The sequence below is a fragment of the Cyprinus carpio genome, chromosome B13 (assembly GCF_018340385.1).
Source record: "Cyprinus carpio isolate SPL01 chromosome B13, ASM1834038v1, whole genome shotgun sequence".
Classification (NCBI taxonomy): Eukaryota; Metazoa; Chordata; class Actinopteri; order Cypriniformes; family Cyprinidae; genus Cyprinus; species Cyprinus carpio.
Genome location: NC_056609.1, coordinates 21,687,076 through 21,699,386, shown reverse-complemented (window position 1 = coordinate 21,699,386; position 12,311 = coordinate 21,687,076). Strand labels below are relative to the sequence as shown.

General features: G+C 38.7%; 1 protein-coding gene across 4 annotated transcripts in view; it reads right to left on the bottom strand.

Annotated features, from left to right (window-relative positions):
* The window catches only part of macrod2 (mono-ADP ribosylhydrolase 2), a 502,194-nt gene that overhangs the window by 316,014 nt on the left and 173,869 nt on the right, over window positions 1–12,311 (bottom strand). For all 4 annotated transcript variants that reach the window (XM_042737284.1, XM_042737282.1, XM_042737283.1 and 1 more), the window contains exon 5: window positions 85–201. In XM_042737284.1, the coding sequence (XP_042593218.1) occupies window positions 85–201 (117 nt within the window). The remainder of the gene's footprint in view (window positions 1–84; window positions 202–12,311) is intronic.

The following is a 12,311-nucleotide window of genomic DNA, read 5'->3' as shown; positions in this document are numbered from 1 at the left end:
TGTTCCCTGGGTTTTTGCCTATAGTGGTCTTCATTTCATCCAACATAATAACATAAAAAATAAGGGCAACATGCTGATACTTACATTTAGCGGGGAGGTCATAGCCGCAGGTGATCTTGGCTTTTCCAGTTTCACAGCCATTTAACGCGTGACACTCTTCATACAGGAGATGACCCGCGGCTCTGTGTATGCAGCCATCCACTGAAAGAGAGAAACAACACTGATGTGACAACAGAAATATTTGTTGCAATATTAAAGTTTTTTTTTCCAGCTGAAATAAAAATGCTGCCATTAATTCACCATCATGTTGTTCCAAAACCACAAAGGTAGAACTGTCATGCATAACAACAGTTCATAGCATGTGACAAGGTCTGTCTATGCCCAACAGGGAAAAAACATTATATTCCTAAAAGATTCTCCTTTTGTGCTCCACAAAAGACAAAGGCATTCAGGTTTGGAACACAATGAAGAAATGATGATTTCAATTCTGTGCTGAGCTATTTTTTCAAGCTAATGTTTTAAAACAGGACTGAATTCATATAGGCATCAACAAAATAAACGAGCCATTGTGGAAGGAGGAGACATGACCCTTGATCTACTGATACTAAAAAAGTACTAAACCACTTCATATCCCTGACCACTGTTGATTTGTATAAAATGAATGGCTTTTGTTTGTTGTATTGTTTTGCTCTCCCTTGGTTGTCCCCACCTCCCGGTGTATTAATTTCACATGGGTAAACCCAGGACGCCTTTGACTGATGGTACAGCTTACATGAGTAGGCAGAGAAATAGAAATCCAAATGGTTTCCCTCCCTCTAAAAGCCCATGACCCATTATCAATCACAGAGAAATATCATAAAGGTACAGTCATAAGAAAAATAAATAAACCTGCAGAACATGTAAGCAGAAATACATGAACAGATGCAGAGCTCCTGTATTCTACTATCAAGAAGATCATTATAAAGAGAACATGAAAACTGACCCCATTTACACTATGTACACATGTCATTGTTAAGGAAAAAAAATCTTTTATAATCAAAATGTAATAACTTTTTCTGATTATCTGAAATGTATTATCTGTTCTGCTAATGTAACCAAGGATGAGGTTGGAGAAACACTTTAACCAATTATAGCACAGTCTATCTTTCACGACCCAATCAAATCTAGCCCTGTCCTACATTTTATAGTTATATATATATCTGATACTTAGGTTTGGGGGGAGGGGATTTAAGTAATTTTGGCACATAACTTTCCAGGTAGTATGGACATTAATATGTCAAATCATATGCATTTCAAATCATATGACAAAATAACAAAAATGTTAACCACTTGGGATCTGTCACATATTCAGGATAAGAACAAACTATTTTCTGCATAAACATCTACTTAAATAATATTTCACACCAAAATGTCACATTATTGACATTAAATGCATTCAAAAAGGTGTTGATGTTGACTTTGAACAAGTGAAGACAAATCTTTCCTGCTTCACACCCTGTGATTGAATGAACGCCCAAGCTAACAGGTCGTGATACATGTGACCTAAATGTATGTTTTAGCTGCTGCCACTGATCTGGTTTGCACAGAGATGAACAGCATGTCATAAAGGAGATCAGTCTCAGTACGCTAATGACACAAGCAGATGAGAGGCAATAAAGATGACAGACAGCCCGCTGTTACAGAAGAGAGGATGAGCTCGAGCTAAATTTCATGATCAACCTGATCCACTCACTCATTCATTGTGCAATGACATTGTAAATGAGTGTGAACAGCTTTGGCAAAAAAAAAAAAAACAAAGCCCCATTTTCCTTGTTCTTGTTCCTTGTCAGAAACTCCACCTAAGTTGACTAAAACTACATAGGTTTTTTCGTCACAATTTTCTTTAGGAGACACCAGCTGGAGGGAAGATTTTTCCACCATGATCAATCATCTTTAATGGTCTGAACGACAGCAAGCCGACAGATACAGATTCCAAAGGCTTTTGAGAAAGCACTCAGTTCGAAAAGATGAAGACAGTGACGGAGCTTGAGATGAGAGAATCGGTTGCTCAGACAGCCTGACAATTACCGCATCAAACGCCATGAGAACGCAATGAACATGTTGACAGAGTTGTGTAGGTGTAGTTCTTTACATCTTGCTGCTATGTGAAGATTGTATGTTTCTTTAATACATACAGTACAGTTGCTGAGAAATCAGCTAATATCGATCAGTTAATATTGAGAAACATACATTTTAGAAATTGCTTACAGTACTTCTGTTCTGTCAATGAAAATAGTCCCAAAGGATGCCAAAACTGTACTGGCTGTCATGTGTCCCAGCAACAAACAGCATTTGTGTTTGATTCCTGAATGAATCAGCATTTTGAACAATTCAATTTTTGTGAATATAATAAAGAGAGTCATTGTTTGGGGGTTGTGGCTAGAAAGGATACAGCAGGGTAAAAAGGGTAAAACGGTGTTTTTTTTACACTATCATTGAGAAATTTTAACCTAACGACCCCTTTAATGAATCATCATTTTTAAATAAATCGGTTCAGTGAAGAATTCAATGACACGTGTTTTCTTCATGAATTAATTAGTGCTTTGAACGAAACAGTGCAGTGAATGACTAATTAGTCTCGCATAGTCAGACCTTCAGACTGACGGCTGAAAGTCTGGAATCCATGGCAGGTTTCATTGGCCAAGGCCATGAGGCCGTTTGACTGACCATTGGCCATGAGGCCGTTTGACTGACATGTCAAACAACCAATCACAGTTCGTTTCGTTCAGCATCACATTTTGGGGCGTGGAAATGTCACCCCAATAACAGACCAGTGTTTAAAACTCTCGGACGTATTTGAAAGATTATATGCTGCGAACTTTAAATATTTCGCATACTTTTGAAACTCCAGTGTTTAGCTGATCATGAAAAGCGCTCGTCGTCACAGTTGAAAACACTACGGTTTTCTTCTTTCGTGAGGGGGTTTGGCTTCACGGCATATTTGTTTCCAGACAGAACGTTAAAGAACGCGACACACACGTCTCACGGAAATCCTGTAGAATTCAACCAATCCGATGACGACTTTGACACTCCTGAAGTGTTTCCACTTTTGTGTCCCATATGCATCAGACGTTTAGCCAACAGTCCATGGGCGTGACATCTGAGGCTGAGACTAATGACTAATTGACTTGCTCAAAAAGTCTCTTGGCGCCACCTACTGGTGTTACAATGTAACCTACATAAACAATCATTGACGATACTTAATTCACAGGCTTGACAATCAAAGTTTCACTGCTATATATCAGCACTTTCAGCTAATCAAATTCGCGGACCATAACCAACTATTGTATAATTTTGAACACTTTCTAAACCAGTGTCTACAATACAGCAGGCCACTGTAAACAGAGTCCAACAGGCATAAAGCTTCTAGCTCAGCAAACAGCATTACCGTAAAAACAGCATATTTTGCTGCATGTAAAGTACATTATTACACCTCTTATGCGTTAGCATTAAAAGTCAGTTGGCTGTGAATCACACCCCTCGTGAATACGCTTGGTCAAGCACACCACAGCCTTTGAGAGATGAGTGTTACAGGAAGTGGAGCATGTTATTGCAGACTGCAGCAGTTAAAAGGCAATAAATTCTTGTAGTATGTTGAATAGGTAATCAACATGCATGTGTGAATGTTTGGGCTTCAGCAGGAGGGAAGCATTTACGCAGGAAATAAACCCTCAGTACTGTCAGTCTGTTTGTAGAAGCGCATGAAGATGTGTTTACTCAAAAGCAATAATTAATAACACTCTGCAAAATGCTTGTTTTTCATTAAGGGCAGTTAAAAGCAAAGCTCATGATGTTACCGTTCATCCCACATGCTGACTGATCCTAGTCCTCAAGCAACCCACTGACGAGGTTAATTTAAATGAACAGTATTTCATTTTCATATATAACATAATAATATTATTTTAGATAACGGGTTATAAATCTGTAATCTCTAACTCTTGCTTGATCATGTTTATGGAAATTTCCCAGCCTAGAAATATGGTACACTAATACACCTTTGTACATCATAACATCAAGTAACATGCATTCCAAAAAACAAAACCCAACATACACATAGACTAACCATCACCTAGAGGTGAGCACTAGCATAATATCTCCCTCAAATAATGTCAGAGTTCAAATCCTGATCTTCCATGGCTCCTATTTGTACATAGCTGTTGAGCAAAATCTGGAGCTGGAGGCCAAGGAGCAGATGGAGATCAGGAGATACAAGTCAATTGGCACATGATCAAAATCAAGATTTCCTTACCTCTTCACAGCCTGTCAAAGCCCATTATTATTTGACCTGATGCTGCTGGTGAACAACATCATATGTGTTTGAGCTTTTGTGAAGCCTTCTATCCTATATCTGATTATTTGATGCGTATGCAGCTCTCGTATCACTGCCCTCTGCATGTCTCAGGCTGGTCAGAAAAACATCACAAATGCTGATTTATTCTGTATCCTCACAATCCTATGCCAAGCATGTACCATACTGGCCTGATAGCTTTCATCTATGCTCAAATCAGCCTAAAAAAAGTGTTTTTACTTTTTTTTTCTTTTGCTTATTTTGTGTTTATCACTGACAAGGATTTCTAGAGACCATTAGGGTTAACGCAGACACACCAATTTCAACAATGCAAAAATGCATGTTGCATGGTAAAATCAGCAACTCTGTAGGGAGCACTGTAAAATGGCTTATAGGCATGGAAGATTTAGATGATGTATGTACTGAATATAGACAGGGATGACTTCAGACTAAAAACCTATGCCTATGTCTGTGTGTGCATCTGATGTTTCTTGTGCACCAAATCAGAATATGAGAATGATTTCTGAAGGATCATGTGACACTGAAGCCTGGAGTAATGACTGCTGAAAATTCAGCTTTGACATTAGAGAAATAAATTACATTTTAAAATGTATTCAAATAGAAAACAGTTATATTAAATTATAATATTTCATTATAATAAAAAATAAAATAAAATACAAAACACAGTAGGATATGACAACTTTGCTTTGCCCTAGCTGTTTTAATATGAGAAGCACAATAAAATTATGCCAATTTTGGAAATAACAGTGATGGAAAAGTTTAAAGAATTTTATATTAGATTATAAATATGTTTCAATTATATTTTGTTTTGTTTTTTTGTTTTGTTTTGTTTGATGTTACATTTCATGCTACCCTGGTAGATTGAACATTGTTGTGTGAGAGTGCAGATTTAGTTCTTTACGTATCTTCCGATCACCTCCAGCTGGTGCTAGATGAACTCTCCCCATGAGAGAAGAGAGCCAGGTCGGGTGAGAGATGTCTTCAGGTGCCTTGGAGCCTGCACCAGCTGCTGCTGAATCCTCCTCCTCCTCTTCATCATTTTCTTCTCACTGGGCTCAAATCCCTGGACTCTTGTCTTTTGTTCGCCTGCATGGGATTATCTATCACCCTCATGCACACCGACACTCACATTAGGGGTGTTTTCAGACTCTCATCAATATTCTAGGCGAGAGGCTGCTGGACTGCAAGGTCTGAAGCGAGTTCTCGATTAGAAAATATCCGCAATACAAGAGCTTCAGAGCAACATATCTCTGGCTCTCTAATGCGTCGCAACCAAACGTCTGTTTGGCACCAGCCTACGTGACTTCCCGAGGATATTAAACTGATTGCATTGTTGTTCGACGCAAGTAATGATTTTCAGAAGTAATCTGGGAGTTCAGCTCATGGTGACAGCAAATCCCATTAGATGCATTGAGAGGCTTCAGCTGATTTCTGTGGCCTTGCATCATAGTAGCTCAGGTTTAATTTTGCTCCATTTGTTTGGAGACGAGTTCAGTGTGCTGGGTGCCGCAGATGCCATATCAGGTGACGCCAGCGTCAGTGTGAGTGGCAGCCCATGCTCCCCGATTCACTGCTAAGCGAAGGTATCAAAATGCACCGCCTTTCATACATCTCTAAAGACAGGCAATCTGAAATCGCTTTGGGCGCTAAAACTGAAATCGTCTGCCGGCTCAATACCGTAATCTCACTAACCCCCCACCTCACCCACAGCAGGTATATTTAGAGATGAATTCCGATAAAAATGGCTTTCGAGATGAGAAAGCAGAGCCGAGAGCCTATTCTCCCACCCAGCCCAGGTAATGAGCCCAGGGGCCCGGGCCTGGATCCCAGGCGCAATCATGTCCAGTCAGCCGATTCCTTGACTTTCTAGTCAGATACAACAACGTGTGGCACAAAACAATGTAATTCTTTGCGGGAATCAATAACCGTGGCTGTCTAACCGGGGGAATTTGTGTAGGGCTCTGAATGCAGGACTTACTGTTCCCAATCGTTCCTTGGTGACTCCGATGATTTCTGTTCATGACAAATGAATTAACAACACCGAAAGCAGGTCTCAGCCGAGCCGCAGCAGAAGCGTGACCCAGATGCGAGCCGGGGTGTCAATTTATTTTCTAATCTGGGGAGGATTTAAGAAGAATTCCCAGCTGATTGCGACGCTAGCGAACTTACAAGGGCAGCCTCTGATCGTCATTAGCTAAGTGTGGTGTTTATTGTCACCTTTGAGCAGAGAATGTGTCGTTAAGAGATATAGTGTGCTATTTGCGTCTTTTTGGCGCAATACTAACAATTAATGGTCTTACCGATACACTTAAGCAACACATTTGTTTCTGTATTTGTCTGCTTTATGTCAATTAATATTCGGTGAGCACAGTCCAAGACATTTTTAAGAGCTTCTACAAGTTGCCATCAACTGCTTTGTGGCTCATTATGCAAACTGTGACATCACAACAGGGGTCATCAAATTAAACCAACCAAGAGCATATCCATGCAGTCCCCCTAAAGTCTAAACACTGAGCACTTGGCTATTAAAGAAATTTGCAATCCCTGGCTTCCTGTGCTTTCAAGACAGCTGCCAAGGCTCTAAAAACAGCACTTTCAGCCTATAGTAATCCTGCAACTATGCCGCCCAGTGTAATATTTCACTCCTCTTCAAAAGCCAAGATGCCCCCGCTGGACCTTTCAATGGCAGATCTGTCATTTTTCCGCTCCCCGACTATGCAGCATAGCATCTGGTATTGTCCACCACGGCCATTCCTAGTCTTCTCTACTAATGTTGCATCGATCCGCTCAAGGCGTGTGACTGTAGGATGTGTGACTCAGCGCCATTTGAGTTATTCATTTTGAAGGTGTTCTGCATTGATTTTGTCAACAATTATAAAGACGAAATGAAAAATTTGCATCATGATGACAATTAATCAATTTAAGACAGAAAAAAAGAGAAAAACACAGCAAGATGTTATTTATACTAGTAAACTGAATTAATTTTTTTTTATATATTTTCGATTGATGATTTAGATTTTTTAATTATTTTCCATTGATTAAAATTAGATGTTATTGTAGTTACAATAAAATGGTCTATAATGAATGAAACGATTAAATTTGAAAGATATTTTCAGCAAAAAAACCTATTCTGTACAGTGTGTAGGAGCTTCTCTCAGATCCTTGCAACCTCAATATCCTATCAGTCCTCCTGCAAAAGTGCAGACGGTGCCTGGAGAAAAGTCAGATACCTGTTGGGCACATGCATGAGTTTCAACCTTTTCCCACAAGCGCTGCGGCGAGACAGTAATGCCTCGCTAACCCCCCAAAGGCCTTTCTCGCAAAGTCTTTCTCTCTCCGACTCTTTTCCTTTCAATTTTTCCCTCTGACACAAAGATCCTTGCTCTGCTTTCATTACAATACCCTGCTTTTCAGAAATGGTGTCAGGCACAATTTTCCCTCCCTAATTATTTTCCGTCCCCGTTGAGGTTTGGAGTTCAGGCCTGGGGGAGCGGCTGCCATTAAGTGCAGGCCGGGGTGGGTTAGGGTGAGCTGGGTAAGGAACAGAAACTCTGGAGGTGGAAAGAAAGAAGGAGAAGAACTCTGTAAATTGTCCTAAATGAACTGCACTAAGAGGAACGCCTTTGTGCCAAAAGAGTTGGCAAACACTTGGTGGTCCCATGCCATTCTGTTGGGCCCAAAGTCAACTTTATGATTAGGTAACTGAAAGTGTTGATTCCAACTCTACGCCTTATTTCCCAGCTCCTCCCCGCCACTCCTGTTCCCAGCCCCTGTGATTTACCACACAATTTTCTACCCAGCTAATTCTACTGAAGGAGATAATGGCATGAATTAGACCCTAATCAAGTGCCAATCAGAGATCCTTAGAATGTCAGACATTAGACGTCTTGTCACCCGTCGCTAGTTTCAGAGCTCCAACGAATTGTTATATTAGCTAATCACACTCACTGTTCAGGCAGTGGGAATAAAGAGAGCGACATTATTCAAGTTCCCTTGAAAACGGTAATGAAAATTATAAAAATCTCACCTGTCTCAATGTTAATATCAGATTTAACTGGGAAGATACAGATAAGAGTTCTGTCTTTTATGTTTGATCTTAGGCCTCATCTACATGAATATGTCTGCATTTTAGCCTCTCATCTTCAAGTAAATTCCATTCCATACATTTTAGACTTCTAAAGAAGACATTTCTGTGATTCATGTAAACAGGTAAGATGTTTTCATAATTTCAGTCATAGTTTTTTTTATCTTTTTACAAAAATATCATTTTATAAATTAATTAAATAAATGTAAATATAAACTTACATTTCGTCAATATTTCCCTGACATATTCATTTTAGTCAGTTTCACTGTTTTAGTATAGTCGTACATATACATTATAACGCAGTAAAGTCTGTGGTCATTTTTTTTATTTTATTGGAATATAATTTTTACTTTTATTCAGTAAGGATGTTTTCAATTGAAACAGTGACAGTAGGCTTTTACGATGTTACTTAATATTTCTATTTCAAATAAATGCTGATCTTTTAAACTTTATATTTATCAAAGAATCCTGAAAACATCAGTTCAGACAAAAATATTAAACAGCACAACTGTTTTCAATATTGTTAAGAAATGCTTATTTAGCAGTAAATCAGCATATTTGAATGACTGAAGGATCATGTGACACTAAATTGTAATGATATTTTAAACATTTACGGTTTTAAATGTATTTGTATTCAAATAAGTGTACTGGTGTGCATAAAAGACATATTTCAAAAACCCTGAAGCATATTCAAATATTTTACTAACTTAAACACGTATCAACAAAAACCTCCTGAAATAACATTATGAGTATCCTACTCTGATTCGGTGTATAAAATATTGTGTATACTTTATGCTTTGGGTATTTATTGTCTGCGGTTTGAAGCTTTTTAAACAGTTTGGGTTTTAAAAAGTCAGAAAAATGTGTAGACAAGGCCTTAGACTGTCATGTTTGCTATGATGGATATCACAGGGTGGAGTAGATCTCACTTTTGGACATATTTCATTATGGAGGAGTAAAAAGCAGGAAACAAATGCTCTAAAGGGTCAAGTACAACATAAATCAACACAATTTGTTTTCACTCTCTCTTGTCTTCATTGTTACAGTGAACACACATTTACCAAACTACGTACTTTTAAAAGAGACAATGTGCAAAAACAAAAATGCACTGAAACACAATGCTCTTATATTTCCAAATAAATATGTAAGATAAGCACATTCTTTAAAAGGTCCAAATAGTGCATCCAGCAGCCCTGACTATCTTTAGATTATCTTAACTACATTTGATCTGTCTTTGTTGTGACTAAATTCTTTCAGTGAAGAAAAAACTCAAAGGTTTTAGTCCTCTGTCTCTCGCTGTGATCAAACTGCATTTCAGTGCACTCACATATCAATGTCATTAGGCCGGACCTTTGGAAACACAACCAAAACACCTCTTAAAGCAACTCTGAGAAAGAGAAAAAAGACAGGAACACCATTCCAAACATTCTTATTGGATTAGAAGATCCGCAGACACATAATAATGCACTTCCTATAATGTTTTGGCCACAGTTGGGAAAAAAGGAGGAAAGAAAAAATAAAGTCATTGGAGTAGAACTGGAATAACACTAGTGTCTAGCACCCAGGGGGTCAGGCATTTCAAAGAAAACACAGGATTGTTCCCAGGCTCATAAAGCGTCCTGGGCCAGGTTAGGTTACCAAAGCTCATCTGGTGCTGGCGTTTTGCAGCACAGGACTCTGACAGCTGCGGACGGCTGGGTGCCAGACCCTGGCGGAGCCGGATTCCTGGGGACACCGTAGCCCTGACACTTGCCGGTCATTCTGAATGTTTTGTGCTGTTTTGTTAGACTTGTATTTCTGGTGTGTGCTCTAGAGGAAGGGGAGTCTGTCAGATAAGGGCAAGAGACGGTCTACATTCTCAACCGAACATCAAGGCTGAATCTACACACACACAAACTTGCAACCTCCTTTTCCAAACAATATAACTGTGATTTTTCACCTTTGACTTCTCATACAGTGTCTTATTACAAAGAAAACGCTCTGCTGATATGACCATTATCACCTGCACCCTCAGGTCAGATTGCCTTTGGCACCTCTCAATACAGTCACAATTACTCCTCTCCAGCAAAGCCAAAGCAACACATAAACACAGAATCATTCACGCATTCGTTCACACCCACAAATAAGCACAAGAAAACCACTTAAATGTACCACCAAAAAATATTAAGTGGGAAAGAGTGTCTTGTCATTTCAAAGACCTTGGACAACTATGCAAGTGTTTAATTATTGCTGTTGTGCTATTGCTGCCATATGTATACGCGACTAGTGACTTGTTTATTAGCTTGTTGTTGTTTTTTTTATATTAGATTATATTATATATATTTATATATATATATATATGTATATATATATATATATATATATATATATATGTGTGTGTGTGTGTGTGTGTGTGTGTGTGTGCGTGCGTATTACCAAAAAAAAACTAGTAAACAAGTAGCACAAGCTCTGCATTCCCCCTGTCAGGTATCACCACCAATGAATAAAAATGCACATTAAATCGTCAATGATTGCAGTGTGACAAAAAATTTATTCCATTTCACTTCCAATTGAGACAGTAAAGCAGCTGTGTCTCAGCCAGCACAAGGACACCAGTGAAGTGAATTCTGTCCTAAGTTCAGTCCGGTGCCGTGAAGGTAAATAGACGGCCAGTCAGAGGTGAGTCCTGGGACAGAGGGCCTCTGTTCACTTGTTATTTCTGGGAAAATGACAACAGCACTGGCCGCCAAAACCCAAGTAATTACAGGCAAAAAGTGAAATTGAGTCTGTCCATCAGAAAAAAAGAAAAAGTGAGAATAGGGGAAGAGAAAACACCATTCTGTCTCACGGTGTTCCTGGCTCAGATGGACTTTTCCACAGAAGCAGTAATTACGGAAATGAAGAGAGATGGAGCCAGGCAAACAAAAGCCACAGTTTCAGATTAAAATGCATGAACATCTGCTTCTGTTGTGGGGCCATTCACCTAAGTGTACAGCCAGCGCGTACAGAGACTCCACTGTGAGAATGATGGAGCCTGAATCTCCTGTGCCAAAATAAAATGAACTTGAACGAAAACGGAAGAATGCAATCATACGCACTGGGTCAAAGGTCATAGGCCTGAAGTGAGGAGAATGAGTAATTGGACTGGAGCACAAGCGAGAGACGCACCTGTAGAGCAGCTCTATGTTTAAAGGTCAAAGAAAATGTGATGGTCTGAAAATGTAAGTTGCCAACACAGCCGAGAGTTGAAAATAAAAATCAATACATAACAGACAGCAGGAAAAGATACTAAACGAAAAAAAAAAACACTGAACTTTTTAACAGTTCGATCAAACGCTGAGTGTCTACTTTAAATAGTTATTTGTAAAAACAAAAAGTCTTTCTCCAAATCTAGTGAAAATATTTATGAAGAACTAAGAGTGTCATTTAAAAATTAAAATCACACACATTATATTTATATATGAAAAAGAAACTATATAATAAAAAATATATATAAAATGTCAATAATTAAATTAAATGTAATAAAATAATTAAAAAAGTGTATTATTTTCTATTTTTAATTATCAAATTTATTAATGCAGTACTCCTTCCATACACTCTACCTTGCACAGTTAAAAACACAAGTGGAGAAACTAAGCAATAATCACAGCTGCCTAAATCTGACATTTCTCAGCGGTTTAAATGATGCAGGTTAACAAGCAAACATCAGTAGAGCAGACTCAAAGAATCTGTGCCTTGAGACATGTTACCTGTCAGGCCGAGCATTTGAAATGTGTCAGCAGGCTGTTGTCTGAAATTCCAGCCGCTCAAAAGAACTGTAAATCCAAAAACCCTGACATTGATCAGGGTTAAGCTATTGCTGCCTGGCATCTCTACTTAAGCAAGAAAAAAGGATGAAGT